This window comes from Episyrphus balteatus, chromosome 3 (genome assembly GCF_945859705.1).
Source record: "Episyrphus balteatus chromosome 3, idEpiBalt1.1, whole genome shotgun sequence".
NCBI classification, from domain to species: domain Eukaryota; kingdom Metazoa; phylum Arthropoda; class Insecta; order Diptera; family Syrphidae; genus Episyrphus; species Episyrphus balteatus.
Genome location: NC_079136.1, coordinates 129,432,612 through 129,458,158, shown reverse-complemented (window position 1 = coordinate 129,458,158; position 25,547 = coordinate 129,432,612). Strand labels below are relative to the sequence as shown.

Sequence of the window (25,547 nt, the reverse complement as noted above, 5' to 3'; positions counted from 1 at the left end):
TACGCACGGTTGTACATCAGGTTCACATATTGGTGGTATAGGTGTGATATAGCATAGGAAGGTTGTTTATGTTGTATGGTGATGTTAATTTATTTTGTTTGGAATTTCACAAGGAAAAAAGGTTTTGAAAGTTTAAGTAAGATTTTATTTTATATTTTGATAAATTAACCTTTTCAAAGTCTAAGACCTAAAAATTCTACTTCAGGGTTTTTTATTGTAACGGGTGTGACACAGTTACTAAATTGTGTTTTGTGATTTGTATACTATTCACTAAATAAGGTATTTAATAGCTTCAACACCTTATGTATTTATAAATAACATTTTGTTAACCTATCTTGCAACGTCACAATCTCTTAAGATAACGTATACCTACCAGTAACGGGTGTGACGTTAGAAAATCGATTCAATCTACTTCGGTGACGAATTGTAAATTTTTAAACAAAAGTAGACTGAAAGAAGATTTTATTGCGTTTGTTCTTATGATTCAAAAATATAAGAGTTGTGACATATTTTTGTTGCGGGTGTGACATTGTACGGATAAAAAAGAATAAAGTGATCGTGACCACTCAAAATTATTTAGATCCTGACGCCTTTTTCTCCCCGATTACAAAAACACTCATGACAGACATTTTTATCCGCTTAAAAACTTTAGGTATTCTAAGGAATTTTTGGGTTGTTTTAGGGTAGTCACTAAAATTATTCGTATACAGTTGTGAAAATTTGAGAAAATTATTGAGTTAGTGAATTCCAAAGGAAGCAATTAAAAGATGTTGAAAGCCACTAATTTAAATTTCAAACCCTTGAGCTCTAGAAAACACCAAGCATCTGGATTTGTTATTTTTTTTTGTTTGGTTTTATTTAAATGCAACTTCCTTCTGATGAAATATCCTGACATGAATATGAATATGGCAGGATGAGACAAACAACCATCACCTCCATTCATATACCCCATTTTCCAGACAAGCTGTTTAAGCACAGCGAAATCCATCATCATTGCCAAGAAGAGAGGCACAGTTTTGTATCCATTCCTTCCTTCCTCCATGATGTCGCCTTTAAACAAGCGAGTTATACCAATACCTATGCCTATACCTACCATTGCTTCCAGGACATCGAAAGTTTTTTTTTTTTCATTTATATACTTTTTAGGGATTCTGTGAGTGTTTTCAATTTTTTTTTGTTTTTGCCATAATTGGAGTTTTTGTGTTTGTTGGTTAATTTGTGTCAAGGACGAATGAATAAATTTATCATCGCATCCACCCACATAAAGTCCTTACAATTATATCTAGTATTTTTTTTTTTTTTCGTATATATATTTGCTGATTCGTATTCTATACTAATGTTGATGGTGGATTTTTAGGCTTGAAAAAGTACACATCTAAAAAAATACAAAAGTTCTAACATTGAGGCACACAATTTTTTGTTAGAAGAAAAAAGGATCAAGCTCTTCAATATTGTATATAGCGAATGAAATGTGTTTCTTCTTTTTGGCGCCATTGCGGATATCTCTGTCTCGTGAAAAGAAAAATAATATGTGTCGTGGTTTTTGTTTTAGATTTTCTTTATTTTTTTTTTTGTTAGTATTTTTGTCTGTTTGCAAAGGATGTGAGCCAAGTTCTGATTGTTCTTCTTACATAGAGATATTGACGCCCTTCGAGGCAATGAAAACAAAAAAAAACAAAAAAAAAAGTGAACAAACGATGTAATGCAGTTGTTTGCCAAAAATTCGATGAAACGAGAAAGAGGTTTGAAAATAAAGTTAGGGGAGAGTGGGGCCAAATGTAACACTTTTTTCTAAAATCGATGGTTCTCCTACAAATTTGAAAGTGGGTCAACCAGACCTTTTTTAAATTAAAGACCCATGTTTTAGCTCCAAGATCCATCATAAAAATTTAGCAAAACATAACGGTAATGTTGAAAAATAAAGCTTCAAAAAATAAAATCGTGTTGTTTCAACTTACCCCACATACGGGGCAAAGTGTAACACATACCGGGGTAGGTTGTACCAAGAACTAAAAATAAGAGCAAAATACCTTTATTTGTTTATATTTATATATTTTTAATTAATAACAATAAAAACAAACCTCAGTCATGAAATTTTGGTGCAAATTTGTAAAAAGTGGAGCAAATCCAAGATTTCCAGAGAAAATTTGACAGTAGTCTTAAATAAAAGTTATTCGAATTCATAAATTGTTTTATAAGCTTTATGAATTCAAGTGGTGGTTCAAAAATGTGTTTCCAATTTCAAAATAAATATAAATTCAATTACAAGCATTCATATTCAGGGTTGTTAATTATATTAGGTAAACAATTTTTCAGTATAGGTAGGTTTTTACATGGTACAACTTGCCCCGGAAAAATGTTACAACTAGCCCCAGCATGAAATTTGGCACATAAAATCAATTTAAAAAAAAGCGAAACTTATATAGACATAACATATACACGCAATTTGAGCCAAAACACAGTTGCATATAACCAAAAAACACTTAGCACTCTATCTTTTTCGGGTAAAGAGGTAGACCAAAAATAAAATTAAAAAAAAAAAGTTACAAACATGCATTTTTTGGGCACCACTAGTGTAACTTCTCACCCTGTCGTCTAATCTTCATCTGAAGAAAATGTGCCGGTAGATATGCAAAAATTGAGCATTTTTCTCCTTTACGCGTTTCTTAATATTGAAAGGAACATCGCTTTTTTTAGCTGTTAATTCTTACCCCTGTTACATTTAGCCCCACTCTCCCCTACATGCTTGGTGGATATGAAAAAGAAAATAAGAAACTAATGGATGTAAGTATAAAAGGAGGAAAATGAGAAAAATGTTAAAAAAAAAAAAAGAAAATAGAAAAAGACAATAATTTGACAGCAAAGAAATTTTATGATTCGTTGTCTACCATAACACTGAAAATTGTGACTCCAACAAGTTTTTTTTTAAATACAAAACCAACACTGAAAAATCATGGAACTTACTTGAATTAGATACTATTCAAATTGGCAACTTTTAAATCAGACGTGGACAAATTTTACGGTTTCAGTACAATTTGATAGCTGCAGTTAAGGGGTTTGAAGTTAATTAGCCAATTTTCAATGGATTTGATTATTCAAGTTTAAAAAAAATATTTTTGTATTGCAAAATTTTGGTTACCATACCATACCTCGCAAGAATTTTTTTTTTGTTCACTTTTAACAGAGCTTTAAAGAGACCTTCCTTTTGATGTCTCATTCGATGAATTTTCGTCTCTTTTTTTCAACAAGGTTTAACGTCTTGAATGTACCGGTTGTTTGAATTCTGAATACAAATGTGTCTCTGATTTGGGTACCTAACTATTTCCTTAACCTAAAGATTTTCATAAAATGATATCGATAAATTTATTAAAATCGCTTTAATTTTTTTAGGTATCGATTTTAGCAATACATTTTTGTTATAATTTTTACATATCGATTTTATCTTTTTTTTTATATAGATTTTATGTACAAGACAAAAAGTCAATCAGATATTTTTTTCAAAACTTTTGTTTTTAAGGCTTGAAGGTACCGTTTGCTTTGAATAGAGTTGCGTCTTTAATCTATCGAATTTTTGTTTGCTTCTGGTAAAAATATCGTTTTTATAAAACAATATACGGTATCGAATTCATCGACGTTTTTTTATTTTCTCATCACTAACAAGCATTACAAAAAAATACAACTACCCATCTTCTCTCTTAGTAAAAATAAAATATATTTTCGATAAAAATACTGAGTTTTTTCTCCAAAATATCGATCATATTTTCCGATATATATATTTTTTTTTTCATTTATATGTAAATCTCCTCGCGTTCAAAAAGCCCAACAAAAACAGTAAAAAATATCCGTCGTGTGGAAGCCTTGCCTTCACGGAAAAACTTTCACAGACAACTCGTTATGTATGAAATACTACATAACACTTCTCCTTGACAAAAAGGTAGTAAAAATAACGTAAACCGATAGCTACTAATTATTTTTGTATGAAAAATCGGTTTTTATTTGCAGTCAAATGAAAGGTTATTTTACTTTTCCAAATTTCAAAGCCTTCAAACTGTTTCGCGGATGTGTGATTATACTTTAGAAAAATCAGATTTCTGTATAGAATTTATTTTTCCCGTCAAAACATCATATTCTTACTGAATTATGCTTGGATAGTTATTTGAAGAATTTTGTAAGAATACAAATTTGAAACAAATTTTACATCACTAACAATGAAAATCCGAAATCACCAATGTACGTTTGGCGCCATTTTTTTTTAGAAACAAGTTTACTAAGAGAATACAAAAATTTTAAATTGCATAGAGTCTTAAAAAGCTTAAGTTCAAATTATAACAGCAGAAACGTTTTTTGACAACTTAAAGGCATGATAACCTTTCGCCGTCAAATTTTCAAAAGATACTTACCCAGTACTTTCAGATTGAAGTATCAAAATCGGGGTGTATAATCCTCTATATAGCCCCTCAGTTAAAAAAAAACCATGACAAAGCTTTTCATACAAAATTCCACACTAATATGACACAAACCACCATGACGTCCTATCGACCTACCCCCCAAAAAAATAGACACTTCGAAATATAAATCGAAAAAGGCATCATCGAAGAAGCCTAAATTATACGCCTCCAAGCCTACAACATATCTTCCAAGGCCTCGCCACTATACCTACTCTATAACTAAGAAATATTGCGGGGGCTTAAAGAAAATCGCATAGAATCACGAACAAAAATGTATGAGGATTTTTTTCTTTAAGACATATTCCCTCCCGCACTGCCATATTACATCATGGATATAAGGACGAAGAAAAAAAAGGTTCATTCTTCAACCATCCAGTGAAGAGAAGAGCTTGGCTCCCTACACTCTTCAATACACACCCTATCTAGTGAAGAAGGAAAAATGAGTAACCATCAATGCCAACTTGAGATAGAAGAGAGGGCAGAGGCTATAGGGGGACTTTTTTGGTTAGGATATAGTCAAGTTCTACTACATACTCGTGCACTTTATCATTTTTCGACAGAGCGAAGCGACCACCATAAAAATTCATCCTTTCCGCCAAAAACCCTCGCTGCTGCTGCTGCTGCTGTTTCGCCTTGAATCCAACCCACTCCATCATTCTCCACTAGCTTACCCTCATTGACGATTTGGATTCGGGTATAAAAAAAAAGGCTCCCTCCCGACAACAACAACTGTGTGTGTGTGTGTGTGGTACTCTCTCTGGCAAGGATGAGTGGCGATAGTGCGATGCGATGGTGACACGACATCATGGGGTGGGAATGAGGTTTTCCAGCTGAATATAGACCTTCAAGCATTCGTGTCCTCGGAGTTCGTTCTTACGTAGGCCAAGCCAAATTCGCTAGTCACACATATTCCCCCCCTAAACACACATGTACCCAACCGAATAGTATACCCTCAAAGGAGTAACCATAGTAGATCCTCGTCGTATCTCTTCGTACAGTTAGAAGAAGAAGTGAATTTTTAGATGGGGGGTAAGTGGAAGGAATTATTCCGTCCGCTTTTTACCCGTTATCTCTGTTGGTTGGCCCAAAAATTGTTTTTTTTTTTTTTTTTTTGTCTTTCCTGCAAGGACTTGTGTGTACTTCTCAGAAGAAGCAACGACACGAAACGAACGGAACTCGAACTGACTAAAATAGATGAGGGATGACAATGACATCCACACACACAGTACATCACACCACTCACAAAAAAAAAAAAAAAAAAAAAAAAACAACCCAAAGGGTGAGTCCTTCTTTGGTAGTAGAAGAAAAAAAAAATTTTTTTTTTTAAGTTAGTCCTGTCGTTCATATCTTCCTTGGGATAGAAATTGGGCTGGGGGGGCTTCAGAAGGACTATAATTCTGATGACTATGGCACACAAGGGTGGGAGTGTCAGTTGTTGTTGAGTATCCCGTGTCCTTTCCACATTTTGCCTTCCATACATAAAAATGTTTTTTTTTTTTTTTTTTTTTTTTTTTTTTTTGTGGAGGACAAGGGTACAGTCGAGTTGTAGAGAAACAACTTTATATTATCTCAAGCAAAGTGCTGCTGCACCCCCCGTGTGGTGTTCTATATGTGTATCTACATTGTACATATTTGGAGGAGGGTTGACACACTCCAAGAGTGCCGTGCTGATGACTTTCGGATCGAGTGAGCGACCGAACGACCGTACCCGAGCCCGAACCAGCACACATTTCTTTCCCAGCATTTTTTGGATATAGTCAAGCCATGTGTGTGCCAAAGAGGACAGAGTGGGTATAGAGTATAGTAAGCGCTTGGTTAGACTAAGTCATATAATGGCTATGTGGGTATGGGGTCGGCGAATACCGTTAACAGGCGGGAGATGGGGTAAGGAGTAGTGCCAGGACAACGACGACGTTGACGTATGAACTCAGAACTCTCGCATTCGATGGAGGGCTATGTTTTTCGTCGTTCTCGTTTTCGTTTTCGTTGTCGTTTTCGTCGTCGTCACCGTCACCATCGTCGTCGACATCGTATCTTTTTTTCGTAATGACGAAGAGAACAAAGGGCTCTAGCTTGCTGCTTATAACGGTTGTACTCTATGAGTAGATAGATAGATGGATGAAAAGATGGATGGGTGAAGAGGAGAGTCGCCTTCTAGAAAACCCATTGGCGCTTAACTCCTAAGCAACATGATTCCATCATGCGGGTGGTGGCGGACGTGTGCTCCGTGGGTGGTGATGGTTTGGTTTGATTATACACATTTTTTTTTTTTTTTTTTTTTTTGAGTTTGTCCGCGTTTGCCTTCATTTTCACTCGGAATCACAAATTACTCCCGGAATCCTCGTTTTGTGAAGAGAGAGAGAGAGAGAGAGAACAACCGACAAAACCATCCACCCGCGTTCTATTTTCATTTCCCAGCTTTTTCATATCGAACGAGGAACTAAGAACGAGGAATCGAGAGCCAACATTTTTCGGCGGCGGTGATGGGTAGAGAGGGGGCTAAATGGTTGTGGTATAGCGATGAAGAAGTAGAAGAAGAAACCGACAATGATGATGATGAAATGAAACACAAGAACCAAAAAAAAAAACGGGTAGCAGAAGAACAAACGTGGCCAAACCAATGGATGGGGGAAGAAAACTCCCAAAGTCGTTGGTTGTTCTGAAAAAAAAAAAAAAATATTATAAGGACACACTTTCGACCCACGACAAGGATGACGACGACGACGACGACGACGACGATGGCACCATCTACACATCCGACCATCGGGCATCATCCGACGCCCCCGTCCCTTGGGGGTTGCGATATAACGAAATAAAACGACAAACGCAAAAGAAGAAGAAGCAATTAACTGATGTTGAAGCCAGGGTTAGTCCTAGTTATACGACCGACGGAATAGTCCTAGAGTCCCCTTCCACATAATTCTCTATAGTAGTCATCGCCGTTATCGTCCTTTTTGCCTGCCTGCCTTTCTCTGCGTGGGTTTAATCAGAGATGACAAAATTAAAAAAAGGGTCGATTGAAAGACTAGCAGCGTTTGGCGTGTTCGCCTCTTCTTAGTGTGTATGTCCTTTTTTCGTCCTTAATTTTTTTTTCTGTTTCTTTTTATTCTCACAATACCATCAGAGTGGTTGGAGGGGGGAACTTATACTATTCAAACGAAATGGGTATGCGGCAGTGATGGCAGCGGCAGAACGGTTAGCGTTACCATCACATGGTGAGTTTGGGTGTGTTGCTTGGCATTAATGCGTTTTTATGCCTCGTCCTCCTCGTCAGTCGTTTTCAGTTTATAGTGATATCCTGTGCCAAAAAAAAGAAATTATAGGTCCAACTTGTCTAAAAGGGTGGTGTCATTATATTTTGTCATTGAGGGATTCGGTGTAAGCATGCTACGGCTACGCCATCATGGGTCTTTGGCGGTGGTGTTAATTTGAAAATTCAAATAAAACTAGATTAGTGAATTTATTGTGAAGACTAAGGTATACAAGCTTGATATAAGTTGCAAGCAAATTGAGGGGGGAGAGAGGGCTGGTATTGTTTGTTTAAAGATTTTCCAATGTGTCAAAAGGGATGAGCGACAAAAACGTTTAGGAAAATGGTTTTCTTCTTTTTTTTTTTAATTAAAAGAGATTTTGGAAAATTATTAGAAGAACGTTTGTTTGATCTTCCTGGCAACCCTTTTTTTTCCCCAAAACCACCTTTTACTGTCACCTTTATAATTCACATCACAGAAATTCACAAATAAATCGATGGGTAATTTTTCATATTTTCCATTGAATTTTCATTCGATATGGTTAACCTAACTTCTCATCGTTTTTCGTTTATATATGATTTTCGCTGGAAAATGGTTGGTCTCTCATAAATAAACATGAAATTGTCCTTTCTTTAGCAGAATGATAGTGATAGTATCAGAGCGGTATTAAGTGACAGTAATATCCGGCAAGAAGGGTGTCGCTGTGTGTCCGACGACACGATGACAACAGTTGAAATACAAACATATGGTGGATTATTTTGGACGAGACTAAAAGACTAGAGGTGTGGAGTAGGGAATTTTTTTTTTTGTTCTTTTACAAGTGCCCATATGGCCTGATTTAAGGCAGTACTGTTGACTTTTTAATTCGTTGATTATGCTTTGTCGTGACCTAAGGACTTTAAAAAAAAAAACACATTCAAATCAGTTTTGCTTTTTTTTGTGGTTCGAAGGCTGACGACCTTTTTAGATAATACCTATACCTGCTGATGTGTGGTTATAGGTGAAGGTTTTAAACATTTTTTTTTAAATTTCAGGATTTAGAATTATTTTTTTTCACAAATTCCGTATTTGAAAGACGAATATCTGAAATCAATAAAGTACATTGGGCGCCATTTTATTTGTTAAGAGTTAAAAAAAAAAATTATAAATACAAACAGGGTTATGAAGTCTGAAAGCAAATAAATAAAAAGAGTTACGAAATTTTCGATGATCTTAGATCTCACATCATTTTCCGGAATGCAGAAAAATGGTTCTAGAATTCTGGATCTTCTTATCCGTGTTGATGACGAACCTTATTTATGTTTTTCGATGTGTTATGATCCCTGTCTGAGTTCATCTAATGAAAATTTATGAAAACATAAACATGGAAAAGAAACGCTATGAAACTCAGATTTTGAAATACTGGTGTTAACGTTGGGCGCCAGTTTTAAGGCAACATCTCACAAACTTTGACTTAGAAGATATTAAATTAAATTAAATCTTAATCATTTATTTAATAATGGTGTATATTTAAGAAAAACTTAGTCTAGCTAAGAAAGCGATTTTTCCAAACTGAAGCTATAGCAAATATTGTTGTCGACTTTGTTGGAGACTTTCATATATCAGCACTTGCATCGGACCATTGCCAATTGATGCAAAATGTGTCATGTGTAAATTTTATTAAGACTCAATGTCGACTCCATAGTAAATTTTCTTAAAGAATTTTTCTTTACCAAAATACCAAAATGGTGCCCAATGTGTGAAGTCAACAAAATGCTCGATTTGCTTATTGATTCCACAGACCAAGTAGAAATCATTCTAAATTCTTATATTTATATTTGGAAATTTATTGTTGAAAACGATTTTCATAAAATTGGCGCCCAACTGAAAACTGATTTTTTATTTATCAGTTGCATTTAATATTTCTTTTTTTAAGGCTGAATCCACTCTCAAGGGACATTATTGGTTTCGTGTAAAAAAATGTTCGATGAAGTAAAATAAAAATATTGTGAAAATTGTCACATTTTGTTTGTTTGTTCTCGTATCGTGAACAGTTTAAATAATTTTATTAAAAATATATCAGTCAATATTTTTTATCGTCTGAAAAAATGCTATACATCTAAGTAAAAAAAAAAACTTTTAAAACTAGTTTTAATTCTGAACTAATCAATAACTTATCTTAGACTTTAAAATATTTTACTGGTTCTTTGATCATAAAGAACAAAGTGTGCCACTGTCAATTTTTCAAACAAGATGTTTTTAATACTCAAAGAAAGTAAAGTTTTAGTAGTCAAATAAATCATATTTCTGCATTCATTAATTTTTACCCAACCAATCAAATTCAAATTAAAATTATCCTGGTTCTTTTCTTATTGAGTCAAAATAGTATGTCATGAGGATCTTTTTATTTTTGAATTTTTGTCAATTGGCGCCCGGAGAAACCTCAAAATACACAAATCATTGTCAAAATTAGTTTTTTTTTATATAAAAGTTTCCTTGATAAATATGTCATTTCTTTAAAATGGCATCAAACAATAAAAAAATCATAATTTAAATTCTATTACATTTCATTCTCATATTAATTTTTTACCATATCATAATATTTTGCTAAGATAAATTAAACTTTCTGAAGAATTAGGAAAAATATGTTTTTTTCAAGAGTCACTTTGTAAAAGTGGCGCCCAACAAAAAAATGACTTTTCTATTCGAATATGTAGATTTTTCTTCTTATCGACTATTTTTTGCGGCATGAATCGCTACTTGTATGAAGGCCATGTTTAACTGTTTCCCGTTTAAATGATTTTCCGAATTTTAATTTTTATATATTTATGTATGAATTTTTTTCCATTTTATTTTAAGTTGATTCGTCGAATATTTGAAATCAAGTTAGTAGGTATTGTGATCCACTTTAGATATAGGTATTGTCATTTTGTTTAGTATATAGGGTACCTTTATAGGTAAAATGAAGTATATAGATAGAACTTGGAAATGCACTCTCCCATTTATAAAATCCTAATACATAATGAGTGTGTGTGTGATGGGGCACAAATAGGTCCTGGTAGGTGGTGTACATAACCAATTCAGAGAAGACCAAAATTTTCTTGTACTAGGTCGTGTGTGGTGCAGAGGGTATGGTTGTACTTATGGAAGAGGCTTACACACTCCCTCTCAAAATCTCTTGTGTCTTGGGCGGGTTGCTCCTCTCAAGTTTTGGTGATATTATAGGCCTTTGGAAATTTCATCTCATCATCATCATCATCATGAACATCGACATCATTACCATGGACTTAGTTTTTGGTATGAACGCACAAAGAGAGTAAGAGAAAGAGGTTGAATAATAAGGGGGGTCTGATATGTCTATATATCTACAAATGTGTGATGATGCGGTAATGTAGCATGAGGCAATACATACGTTTGTAGTTGCACACGAACCGAACCCGAAATTCTATACCTACTTGAATCGATATATGTATATATATCTAACATCAACAACTCTCTTGTAAATGTCTTATCTGCGGCAAATACAATCCACATATACAATATGGTAGAGAGAAAGAGTTAGAAAGAGAAAGAGAAAGAGGCATAAGCAGGTGCATAACCTGCGCTCTATACCTCCCACCTCCTCAGCAAACTATACCTTCTAAAGTATCTATGAACACAACAGTCTTTAAGACAGTTAACTTTAATCCTGGGTATTTGCATGCGGAATAAGTAGGTTTTGTATACGCATTGCACAAAACTCATCCCATTTTCACTAAAATTTTCGGGGGCAGTTTGACCATTAATATGGGTCTACGAGTGTATATAAATGTGTGTGGTGATGAGAATGAAGGCCTCTATAATAAGTACTGCATGGGGAAATCAGAGTTTTGGTTGTTTGAAGACCTCAAGTCCCTCTCGTAAAATAATGGTCGCTTGCAGTTTTGTATTTTCTCGAAATTACCCCTTTTTGATGCGAGGTGCGGGTACGAGTAGGTACCTTTTGCTATATGGAATTGATTCTGTAGTTCCAACTCTGACTATTTGTTCCTCATTTGTGATTGTTGTTGAAAGACTCAGGGACAATTAATTGGTTTTAATTGATTTTTTAAGATAATTGGTTCTGATTTCCTTGAAAAAACTTTGACAGCGAAAAAGTGTTTGAAAATATATTTTTAATTAAAAAAAATGTGCTGACTTTGCCTCACTTTATTAGTTTCAATTCAACCGTTGGGCGCCACTTTAGTAAAAAAAAGGAAGTTTTATGATAAAGTTTTTCGCTTGACATGCAAAATCTAACTCGATAAAACTAAGACGAAAAAATCTTGGTAGCAAGTTTATTGCCACAATGCCTGCATCAATCTTCGATCCCTTTTGTTTAGAATGGTGTTTTTTAGGAGCCGTTTTAAAATCTTCTTTGCGAAATAGGTTTTCTGATTCTAACATAATGAGAATTTTTCACCTTAAACTTCACTTCGTTTTAAAGGAGCTAATTTGTCCAAAAACTCTTCAACACCAATCTCATCAGATCAGCACAAATTCTTTAAATACAAAGGTATTTCATTTCTTTGAATTTTAATCGGGCGCCACTTAAGGCAAATTCATGCAGAAATACTTTTTGTTGTGAATTTTAAAAAAATAATAAGAAAAAGTTGCATGTGGAACGTATTTTACAAAGAAAAACGTATTTTACGAAGAAAAAAAGGACACGTAAACTCATTAATCTGAGTTTCAACAGGGAGCTATTAAAAAAAAAATGAATGAATAAAGACAGATTTTGTTGTAAATTTAGAAAAATAATAAAAACAAGTTTGATATGGAACGTATTTTACAAAGAAAAACTATTGAATTCACTAAATTTACACGCAAAGTCATTTTGCTGACTCTCAACCCAGCGCCACTTAAAAAAAATTAATAAAAAAAACGATATTAATTGATAATTTTGAAAAATAATGAGAAATAATTGAATGTGGAACGTATTTTCCAACGAAAAACTATTAAATTCGCTAAAATTACACGCCCCATCATTTCTCTGATTTTCAGCCGAGAGCCACTTAAGGCAAATAAATAAAAAAAACGGTGTAGGTATTTTTGAGAAATAAAAGAAATGATGAGAACAAATTGAATATGGAACGTATTTTACAATGAAAAACGATTGAATTTCCTTAAAAAACTCACAAAACACAAAAAAAAAAATGAATATCCTTGTTTGATTTTTGAAGAATGATATGATTTGAAATATCATAAACAAGAAAACATCATCGTCCCATAAAAAATGCAAAACGTTGCGTGGAACAAATAAACAAAAAGTATAAGAAGGTCGAAATTTCTATATATACAGTTAGTCCTTTTTGTGCACTTTAAATACAAAAACAAATTACAAATGACATTTTTCAAAGGATATAACGAATAACTACGCCAACGATTCATGATTTAATGCTAAAAAAGAATGCCCACACCCCTTCGCCGTTGTGTCGGTCGCTTGGCCGCCAATACGAATATCCATCTTCTACTTGATTCGTCCTTCAACTCCGAAAATAAAAGATGGCAAAAAAAACTCTACACAAAAAAAAAAACACTGCCTCTCCATTGAGGCAGCAAATATAAAAAAAAAAATAAAGAAAAAAAAAACAAGAAAAAGAAAAAGAGGACTCAAGAAACGAGAAAAACTGACCTCCTCCCTATAAAGAAAGACCCACCATCACCATCATCTCTCCCAACCAACAAGGGATAAGGATAGATAGATGGATGGATGGAGCCTTCCCAAAAAAATGATGGCGCAAACAAGAGCTAAAAATAAAATCTCTATCTCAAAAAAAAAAACTGAATAACTGTAGATATATACAAACAGACATCGCACTAGCCAGGATATAGAAAGGCATTCTTCCCGTTCCATCAAGGAAACCATAGAGATAAAGAGGGTTACTATCCAGGAAAGCAAGGGAACCAAACGAATAACAAAAAAAGGAAAAAAAAAAACCTGACACTATTCCACCCCCTGGCACTGCCACACAGCACCGCCGCCGTTACTACAAGACTTTTATATTCTCTATCCATCGAGTTTGTGTTCCCATTTTTTGTGTTTGTTTCTTGGACCGACAACCCGACACGACCATCATAGAGTCCTTGTCCAAGTTTCATTATAACCCTAGGAGCCTAGGAGCTATAATGGAATAGGTTTTTGGTTGGTACTCTTGTCAGTGCGCTTCGGTGGGTTGGTTGTTTCTGCTTCGTCTTTTTCTTCTTCCAGAACTCTGAATTCTCTCCCTTTGCTTCGTCTTCATCATCAACATCCATATCCTCATCATAGTCATCCTGATGATAGGGGGGAAAAAGGGAACAATATTCTTGGATTTCGTCTTTGGCTCTGAAGATAACAGTCAAGCTATAAACCCACCCAAGGATTTTTGGAATATTCGCCTTGAGTACCTACCTACTCTACCCTACTCTACCCTCTACCACCCATCAACCTTCCGAAGAAATCCCATTCCGACGAATTTTACTATCATATCCTCTTTTGCAAGAAATCGAGGGATATAGATACGTATGTGTGTATGTGTGATGCTTATAAGGATATTTCATCTTCCACTCTTCTCTGCAGCCGGTACATTTGATATGCTTGCCTGCTGTTGCGCTGGTGCTGTGCTTCTTCCTATAATACTCCTGCTGCTTCTTCGTCTTCTTCTATATTGAAGATGCCATCTTAGAAGCTGTTGGTGTTATGCCAAAGCCTTTTCACAACCGACGCCCCCCAAAAAACTCCTGTGTGATGTGATTCCAGTTCCTATTCTCATTCTATCGAATAATTTTACTTCAACGAAGACACAAGAGTATAGAAGAAATAAGGAAGAGTGAATGGTTTGAGAGTGTACCCATCATCTATCTATTCAAGGAGAAGCCAAAAAGGAACAGCATCTGTGGAAGCGGCCGTCTAAGATTTTGGTATCCATGATATATGCAGAAATTTTCCATATATGCCGTTGCTGTTGCCGTCGCCATCGCCATCTTCGTAGTCTTCGTCGTCGTCAAGCCCTTCCCAGGCCCCTCTTTTTGAATTATAAGCATAGTATGAAAATATGTCTTGCACCCACTCTCTCAATCCACATCCCTTCCTTCTCCTCTCTTACTCTTCTGCAAAACAGTGCTGCTTTGTTTGATCCCTTCCTATTTCTTCGTCTAAGGCAAGGCAAACACTAAACTCTGTGCTGCTTTGCAGGTGCATTAAGTCCTAAATAGGGTATAGAGACTATACTCTGACTGGGGGAACCCTCAAATTACATTTTCCTATATCGAGGATGTGTTTCTATGTGCGGCTCCTTCCCCCGTCGTCATCGTCGTAGTCAACCAACGCCGCCTTCATACACACATAAACCTACCAACCTACCTACAAAATGTGTATACCTTTCGTTCGTCTTGGCCAATGTTTCTGATAGGAGTGCTTTGGGGGGTTGGAAAAACCGATATATGTACCCTAAAACTATCGGTACACGAACAGCAGCAGCAGCATCAGGAATATACACTCTGTCCTTTACCTCTATCTCTCATTCCATATTACCCATCACCCATCACCCATCACCCACAACCCTCACGTTCCTCAATCCACTATACTACCTTTCTTCTCATTCACTATGTACAAGAGAATTTCGATTTACCCGGAACTAAGGCCCAAGATGATGATGGCGCCCAACGTGGGTGAGTGGGTGCGATGGGTTTCCTTTTCTAAGAAGAAAACGTCGGTTGGCGACGGGTATATTGGAGGGAAAAGAGACCATGGAATGATGTTTCTGGCATCTAAACTTAAGAAAATGTTGTGTACCCTTGTCTTAAATGAATTAGGGGGTGGCTCTAAGGGTTTGATTACTCCTTGTACTCTAATGCTATGTCTATGTTCTTGCCCTCATCCTCTATCTTCAACCACTTTTTGTTCAGTTTGGTTCGGTCTATGTTGGGGTAAAAAGGGAGGGGGGGGGGGGAGGCTCTCTATATTTCCTACCTACTACTGATGCCTTTGCTATATCCTAAGAAGTCTCTAGATTCTCTGGCATATTGCTGTATGCTGCTGTTGGGGTTGGAGCAAACAGATGAACGAACACAAAACAGCAAAAAAAAAATATAAGAAGAAATAAAACCGAAAAAGTCAGAAACAGAAAAAAAGATGAAATAAGGGACGGGCACAAGGCAAAGTATAAAAATACGAAAAAAAATCTCATTCATCGTCACCCCATGCCAGGACTTAATTTCTTGATCCATCCATTCCTTCCTTCCTCCCCCTTGCTTTTTTTTTTCTCCCACTATTTTTGCTTCTTAGTGAGCTTCCATATCCCATCAGAGAATCCTGAGATAGCAAAAGAGGTGGAAGCAAATAAAAAAAAAAAAATCCATCGTACACACCAGCAAACGAAAAGAAGGAAAATTTATTACCAAGGAGATGGATAGCTTTAGGATCCTTTTAGTCAGAGTATGGCCAGTGGACTGCCTTCAATTTTTCTCATTCACCCTCTTTCCATCGTCACAGTTTAGCCTGCCTTCTATGGTCGGTTGGTCTTCATCATCAACACCAGAGACTCGCTTGTCCCTCTACGCCACGCCATTGCCACCCCCAAATCAACCGAAGAACAAAAAAATTAGATTGAAATGAGAGAAATGAAAAAGCACACAGAGGACAGAGGATACTAAGGAAACAGCAGCATAAAAAAATTAACTCACAGACAAGGACGACGAAGAAAACCCAACCGTAGATGAATTAAGTAACAAAACCCTCTTCCCCAATCTCCCATCAAACAAAACAAAAACTTTCATACCCATCCCCCATGAAAAACCCTAAGGTTTTTATATCGTTCTTAAGGAATCTGTGTAAGTGAGTAGACAAAAATCGTACATACAAAGAAATTGGGCGAGAAAAATTAAAAGGATATCCAACGAGAACGACTTCTGCTTTTTCTCCTAAACCTAACTATACCTACCTATACTTCACTGTCTTATGTGTATTTCTTGAGCTATCTAACCAAAAAAAAAAATAAAGAAAGAAAACGGTCTTTGACAGTTTGTCGTGGTCCCGGTGCACAGGCATTAGAAAGAATAGACATCCTCTACTTGGACATAAACGAGCTCATTCTGTTTAAATTACTATCCTGAGACTTGAAAAAAAGGTGGTAAAGGACTGAAAGTTTGGGTTTATACGATAATGGATGTGGAAAAGGGTTTCATTTTTATTGTTTTTTATTTTTGTTTCTTTGGCAAAGTGGATCTAAGAAATTTTCTTCATGACAATAACTATAGCAGTTTTCTTAAAAATCTAAAATAATAGACATTTTCTTACTTATACTTCTGATACTTGTAGGGATTGAAGTCTTATAATTTTGAAAGACGAAATTTACAATTTGAAAAATTGCATGAAAAAGTGTACGTAGTTATGCAATCCAAAAGTCGTAACCTTAAATGTGCTAAAAATATATACCCCTGAACCTGTAAAACTTTTTATTTTGGTTAAAATTCGCACTTTTTCAAATTCCTCAGCAATTTTCAGTATAATTGCAAGAGAAGGATTTGAGTAAATACCGAGTCGAATGCTGTGGAACGTAATACAAAAAAGAAACCTTTAAAAATCTTGTTTTTAATGTTCTTATTCATATTTTGGATATGTTCCTTAGTCAATAATCCATCTTGATACAAAAAAAAAATTATATTTGGAAATTTGTGGAACGTATTTATGTTAACGAACGTATTTTATGTTAACTAATAGGTAAAATTCAAATGGAATGTATGTATTTCATATTTACTTAAAAATAGAATATGAATTTCTTATCCTTTAGATTCTTTCATAAGAAAAGCTTGACTTTTTGGTTGTAGATCTTAAGAATAAAAAAAAAAAATTAAAAATGAATAGGTTCCACAAATTTTGCTAGCATAAATATATTATACAATATTTTAATATAAATTTTTTGATGCGATCTATGGTCACATGGGTTAAAATTGATAAAATAACACGTGGACCGTTGTGAAATGTGTTGTTGTGTGTTGATTTATTGTTTTTCCAGAAAAAGTCAATGAGCTTTTTACTTGATTCTGAACTTTGATAAAAAATATGACTTTTTTATTCTTAAACTTTAGAACAATTTAATATTTAATAGTATTTTTTAATACTCAATCAAAATAATTCATTTTAAAAACTAAGAAAAATAAAATTTTGAAGTTTGTGGAACATATTCATTGATATTTATTTTATGTCTTGTGATAAATTTTGTAACCAAAATCAAATTTGGAACTTTGTGGAAGGTGTTCATTATGTTTTAATTGAAAAAATAAGCTTTTTTAAAGAAAACAAATGCTTTGAAATTTTTATCTTAAAGATTCTTTAGCAAAAAAACGGTTTTTTACTGTAAATCTGAAGTAATATTTAAATACCGAATAGTTTCCACAATGCTTTTAAGCCCTTAATAACTAAAGTGATATTATATTCATGAAAAGAACTCACATTTTTTATAGAAAATTGAGTTAAGGTTTTCATATGCATTTTTAGATGATGATTCTCTGCGTAAAAAAGTTTTCAGAATTTTGTGGAACGTATTCCTACATGTATTTCATCTAAAGTGAAAAAATTCTTGAAAAAATCAAAAAAAAATTTGTTATTACTTGAATTAATAGCATGTAAAACGTTGTGGAACGTATTTTTTGATACAAAAAATTGAAAAAAAAAAACATAAAAATTGCTGGACACCCTAGTTCATAACTAATATTTAAATGGAAAACTACAAGATTTCATATACTTAATTTAGCAATATATTTGAACGTTAAAAAAGATTTACATTATAAAAACGATTTATTAACAAGAAACTGAGAAAATAAGTGATTGTGGAACGTATCCAACTGTCATTTTACTGTACTATGATCTCGAGGTAATGAGACCATTTTAAATAGCATTTTTGTAACTAACGCTTTATCGATCGATTTAATCCATTAACCTTATTATAAGCAAGGAAAGGAATCAAGAATACAAAATAGTGTGATAGCGATTTCAGGGTAACAGACATAAAACTAAATGCAGAAGTCACTTTTTATCAAACTCACATTGGGCGCCATTTTAACCCTTATATAATTCCATAGATTTTCCTTAATTAAGCTGTGAACATTGTCATTAACTTCGGAAGAAATAGTTTCGGTAAAACTTCCAAAAGCGAGGACTAATAGAGACAAATCAAATTAACAAATCTCTTATTCTCTCAAAAATAAACACAACTTAAGTAGATATTATTTCTTCCAATCGCTTTTTTATGGTTTTAAGATTGTAACTGAGTAATAAAAACCTCTATCGAGTTCAATAAAAAAAGACAGCAAAGTAGCTTGTAAGAAAAGTTTGGTCACTTGAAGGGTAAACTGCTTCACTTGATTTATTTATTTATTTATTCTGGTCTATGTGTGCAAGGGAAAAAAAGGTTCACCAATAAGCTACACACATTGAATACCAAATGATGAAGATATGTTCTAGGACAAAGCCGCACAATTGGGTGGTCAGATAAAAAAAAAAACATCAAAACATCTAAATCGTCTTGACTAATCGTAAAGGTTTTGAGCGACTTAAGGTCAATTGAATGAGAAATAGGTAGAAAGTCATGAATGATGCCATTTAGTGTATCTACTCATTAAATTGTATTTGTCATGATATGAAATAAGATTCTGACAGTAAATATCCGGGAAATAGTAATCACATATTTTTTTCAAAAAAAAAAAAAAAAAAAAATTCTCAAAAAAAAAAAAAAAACAAAATTAAAGTGGATTTGTTAAAAGAGCTCATTTTTTTGAAATCCATTTTTTCATTTAATGTTTTAAAAATGACATAGATGTCAAAATTTTAGAACTGGTTTTGATTTAAAAAAAAATGTAAATCCCTCATTTTTTACCGACTTCCAAAAAGGAGGAGGTATTCAATTCGTCTGTATTTTTTTTTTTTTTTTTTTTTTTTTTTTTTTATGTTTGTTACCGCATAACTTCGGACTGAGTGAACCAATTTTGATAATTCTTTTTGTATTAGAAAGCTGGTGGCTGCAGTGTCACTTTTAGCCATAGGAAATATTTTAAAAACCATAAAACCCAGTTTTGATCCATGGAAGTCGGTTTTTAACTTCTCTTCTTCTATTAAATGGGGTTATCTTCAATCCTCATTTTGTTCAAATTTTCTACGCATCATCCCCCATCAAAACGCAACCCCTTTCCATTCCCCACAAAAAAAAAACCCTGCTAAATTAAAGAAAATTACACAAAAAAAAAAAAAAAATTGATTAAGCCAGCCAGCCTTTTTCTTCAAGTTTACGAACCAAAAAAAAATGCCCCTTTGACTAAATCAATAACACCCCATCTCACATCTCAGACAAATAAAAGAAAATACCCTCTCAAGTCTATTTCTAATTACAATTCATTCCATCTCTGCATTTGAAAAACCAAAAAAAAAAAAAAAATTATACTGAATCATCATCAATTCCTCAATCTCCTTTGTTATTCACACAGAAGAAAAGTAAAAATGAGAAAGACAAAAAAAAAAAAAACAACCATCAACCACCTAGGAAAAAGACACAAGGGTGGCACACACAGCTCAACACAGAGTGGCAACTGGCAACTAAACCATCAGGAATAAAAATGGAAATCTCCTTGTCGCATGCCCTTTCCACCTTCCTACTGCTACTATACCTATTTTGCTGCTACTTCTTCCATCGCTGAAACACAAAAATGCAAAAAATCGAATCGAAATTCAAATAAAACGAAAAATATATCCTCCTGCGCCTCCTTTTTTACTGATGATGATGATGGCTCGTCCGTACTACTTACTACCCAAATCATCATCATCATTCTCATCGTCGTAGTAGTCATTCTGCATCCGAACAAAGTCCTCGTTATAATTGAGAGCAAGCAAGCAAGCGGCGACCATTTAAACCCCCATCTCCCTGAACCACCTTCTTTATAGTCATAGCAATAGCAATAGCAACACCACACACCGAAATGCGAAGAACTCAGAACTCAGAGAACCCCATCAGAGTCGTCGTCATCGTCGAGAATCCAGAACCCTCACCCTCTACAGGGTCATCTCTGCGCTGCATACATTGCAACTGCCGAAAAAATCATTTTCATCTCTGCTCTGTCACCGTTTCAATCAGGGAAGAGCTCATCAATACACATGATTTTTTTCTCCTATACCAACCTCCTGTCAGGTTTTTATGTAGAGTACCTAGAGTCCTGCTGTACCTAGTATATCTACAATGCATCTGCACTTCTTTTTTTTTTTTTTTGCTGTGTGTTCTGTTCTTCCCAAACCCAGTATCCTGGAGTGCAGCAGTGCCACAGTCCTTTATTCTGCCAACGGTGGTGGTGGTGGTGGTTATGGTGATGGAAACACCAACCCAACCAACTCCCCCCAAAAATTTCCGAAACTGAATATACAACGGGACACGAACATCATCATCATCACCACTATTCCTCGTCGGCGTCATCGCTAGCGGATGGGTTTTAAGCATCTCATCCCTTAGCATCATCCTCATCACACACTCAGTGTACTCGAGCAAGTAGAAGAAGGACCCTTTAGGTAAAAATTGGAACTTTGTCTTTACTTTGGCTGTGCGATGGACCGTTCTACGATGCACCCTTTTGTTAATCGTTCGTTCCACAAAAAAAAAATCAACAAAACACAGCAAAAAAAAAAAAACCAAAAATGTTTCGAGTCTCTTGCCGCCACCTTATTCCCATCCATAACCATCATAAACCCTCCTAACCCAGCAGCACCACCCGGCTAAAGGGGGATAAATATTCCTCAGAATCCCCAGTAGTGTCGTAGGCCGATTTTGACTATGACGACGACTATGACTACGACGAGGACGACGATAAAAAGGAAAACAACACAAAACACAACAACAACACAAAACAAAAAAACCTAAAAAAAAAAAATATAAACGACAACGATACCATTAGGAAACGCACATGGACGAATATTTGTTCGCCTAACATTGAAGAGTAACAGCGAGAGTACACTCGCACTTATACACGTGCATCCCTCCAGACAAAATAACATAGCCTCTCTATAAAAGCCGTATATCCTGCGCAGGTCCTTTTCCTTACATTTACACTGTGTGTTTTCTGTTCTGTGTTCTGTTCTGTTCTGTTCTGTGTTGTTAGGAGTTCGACTCGACGGTTATTCCCATTCAGTTTCTTCTTCTTCCTTCATCATCTAACAACCATATCTACTACAACACTATACACAGGCTAGGCTCTAGAAAACGTTGATGCATGTTTCTGTTTTGGTCAGTCAGCAGTTGATTTTCAGTCCGATTGGTAGATCGTCCTTTACTCTGGAGGAAGAAGTCCTTTTATCATCATCGGAGTTAGTTCAAAACAAATAAAAAGGAGAATTAGAAAAATAAAAATAGTGTTTGTTCTTTTTTTGTTTTGTGGAACTTAATTAAGGATAAACACACAAAACAAGGATATTTTTGTCACAAAACAAAAAAGTGATTCAATTGTGTTTAAAAAAAAAACTGTGACACAAGGTCAAGTTAAAAAGAACCGATTTGGCGGTTAAAATTATTTGTTTTTTTTTGGAAATCGAGTGTGTGACAAAACGATTGAAAAACATAACAAAAAAAAAAAGTGTGATTAGAAAAAGTTCTGAAGGATTTATCCCAAAAAAATAAAAATAAAACAGAAAAAAGTGACAAAGAAAACGAAAAGAAAAAAAATAGTGACACAATCTAAAACTAAAACAAGTGACAATAGTGTGGTGAGAAGGAGAGAGTGACTTTTGTGACTTTTTTCAAAAGAGTTTGAATACAAAAAACTTTCAAAATTCCTCGAATGGCAGCTAAACGTAAAGCCTCCGTGCTCCTGCATAAGGTAGGAATTTTTTTTATCTTAATAAAAAATATAATATTCCTTTCTATTTATGGATACCTGTTGTAGCACCCGTTACCATATGAATGAAGCCAATCTCCGTCGCAAGTTGGAAATTTGTTTTTCATTTCAATTTTGCAAGACAATTTTGTAAGACAAAATATAAAATTTGAATACGTTCCACAATCTTTTTCACGTGATAATTGTCATTATTTCCTTAAAATAATAGAATCCAAAAGTGGAAAATATTTCCTAAGTGAAAAACAAATATGTTCCACATAATTTCACTCCATATCTAATGTTAGGAAAAGTGTTAAAAATTTCCATGAAAGAGTACAAAATGTTCCACAATTATTTTCGCAACATGTTTTCGAACATATAAACTCAGGCAATATTACACATACAAATTAAAAATGTTAGTAAAACAACATTTGAATGATAAGTGAATACGTTCCACATAACGTTTCACAAAATATTGACATGAAAATCTTTGAAAACTAATTTATTATTGAAAGATAAATTATTTGTTGCATTATTTTCTAAATCAAATTAATGATTTCACTCCGAAGAAATAAGTGAAAAAAAGGTGGCAGATAAAAAATCGAGCATTGCACAATATTTTCAATCTAAGACTTGCTGTACACTTGAAAAAGTTTAAAGTTCCACAATACTCGCAAAATATCTACTCTTGATTTTCAAATTGAAAAATACAGACGAAAATTGGGATATTTTACTAAGAAACGGTGGTTAAATGAAAAATTGAAATTCTTACATCCATACCTTTAACATATTCCTGAGAATGTGCTTGGAACGAAAAAAGTTCATGATAGTATTGAAGATCTTGAAATTTCACAAAAAGACAACATTCATGTTTATTTGGTGTGAGTATCAGGGTGAAATTTGATTTGATTGCAATTAAAAGGCCTTACATTTTTCAAAAAGTTTTTCTTTTAAATTATGATCCAAAAAACTATTAAAATCATAATCAATATCACAAAAATTAAAATTCATTAATCAATACATTTTGTGTCCAAAAGTATCAACTAATAATGTGGAAGGTAATTCGAGATACATAACATCCAATTTTAAAATTTGAATTTGAACTCAAATAAATTGTAAATTAAAAAAAAATTCTGTTCTACAAGCGACATAAAATTAAATTGAATATTAAAACACTTCTATGTCACATATTTCTTAAAACATATTTCTTTGGGAAACTTGTTATTTTTATATCAATACTTAGTATTTTTATAATTGATAGATATTTGACAAAATTGTATGTTAAAAGGTCAAAAAATATGATACATATGTAATATATTGTGGAACGTATTCACTTATTACTTCTAGGTTACTTTTGAAACCTTATTTTTTTTTTGACCTTAGGTCTTACAGGCATATAGTTAAAATTATTATTATTATTATTATTTTCTGGCATGAGGAACCAGAAATATAAAAAATTCCTCATACAAACTAGTAGTTGGTTATGTCTAAACTAGTGTTTATTATGTCTGAAAACATTTCTTCAAATAAAAGAAACTCTTTGGTTTTCGAGTCCATACTTCCCTTCCCATCACTTTGAAAAGAATAAAACAGTTAAGGAAAATCAGTATTTTGAAGCCTCAAATGTGCAAATCAAGTACAAAATTGGCATTAAAAGCTTATATTATATCATATCATCCGGCTCGAAGGACCAACTTCAGATTAAACTGTAGGTCAAAACACCATTTTCCTCGGTTTTTGTTTAAGATCTTTCAATAAAAAAACAGAATAACTATTACAAAAATATACCTTTTAGGAGCTTGTTATTGGATTGAGTTATTACTCCTTTTGTTATTTATTGCAAAGTTTAAAATTGTATAGGAATAATTAACTTCTGTTAAATATTGTTTTCCATTCTTAATATTAAGCTTGAAGAATTCTTTAAAAATATAACAAAATTTTACCCTACAAAAAATAAAAAAAAATGATAACTCAACATTTTTGAAGAAATTTATAAATGTAAAATACATTCTGCTCATGCTATTCAGCGTTTTCTTCGAGTTAATAGTGATCACTTCCAAATAGTAGTTATTAATTAATTCTTCAATATTCAAACGTTTAAGAACAAGACACGACCTCGAACTATTTGATTTTTATCGTGGATGCTCAGAAATACCCTTCAAAATTCAAATCAAATGAACATTTCATACAATTAATGCAGTTTATATGGTTTATCCGGGTCCGAAGGACCAAATTAATTTTTGATATTCCTTTTCCATTTCATTTGGGCCATACTTCCGGACATAAAAATTTTGACATTCACTTTCTTCCCTTTACAAATAATATCATTAACCTTTATGCAAGCAATATTAAGGCAACTATAACTCTCCTTCGTTGAATTGTAACAAATTATCTCTGCAGGAGATTAAAAAACAAAAATTTATAGAAAAAAAAAATTAAGGGGTGGTACCCACTTAAAGCAAGAAAAAAAAAAACAACATCACAGTAAGAACTGCGACACCGATTCACCACATAAACTTGTCCTCTACACATAAAGTAATAAAAAAAAGGACTAAGGGAATACTGGAAGAAAAAAAAAACGAAAAACTAATATAACCCAAGACTATCCACTACCTAACCCCCATTCAAGAACAACAAATCAGCTGGCCAATTACTTTCAGGAAATGCTAAGACATAAAGAAAAAAAAAATAAACTAAAATGAAACTTGAGGAAACTCATAGAAAGAACAAGGCAAAGAAAAAAATAAGAAAAAAAAATATAAAAATTAATCATATATCCTTACCCCAAAAAAAAAAATATGTACGAGACCACCACGAGCGATTTGAGGGTGTCATGGGTTATAGAGAGCGAGCGAGTATCTATAGAGAAATAGTACCCTCTTATACAATACCTTTAACCGAAAAAATAACGACTCGATGTCGAGAACAAGGACACATCGTCCTCTCACGATGGGGGTGTTAGATATGGCATATAGACGACAACGACGACGAGCGAGAGAAGTATAGCATAAAAGTACCTATT

At 33.9% G+C, this 25,547-nt stretch overlaps 1 protein-coding gene across 2 annotated transcripts in view; it reads left to right on the top strand.

Moving 5' to 3' along the window:
• The window catches only part of LOC129914146 (nucleolar protein 4-like), an 80,961-nt gene that overhangs the window by 26,251 nt on the left and 29,163 nt on the right, over positions 1–25,547 (top strand). The window contains exon 1 of one of the 2 annotated variants that reach the window (XM_055993229.1): positions 21,840–22,528. The exons of the other annotated variant lie outside the window; for it this stretch is intronic. Within the exon in view, the coding sequence (XP_055849204.1) occupies positions 22,490–22,528 (39 nt within the window). The 5' untranslated portion in view covers positions 21,840–22,489. Of the gene's footprint in view, positions 1–21,839; positions 22,529–25,547 lie in introns of those variants that run through there. 2 annotated transcript variants of the gene reach the window in all.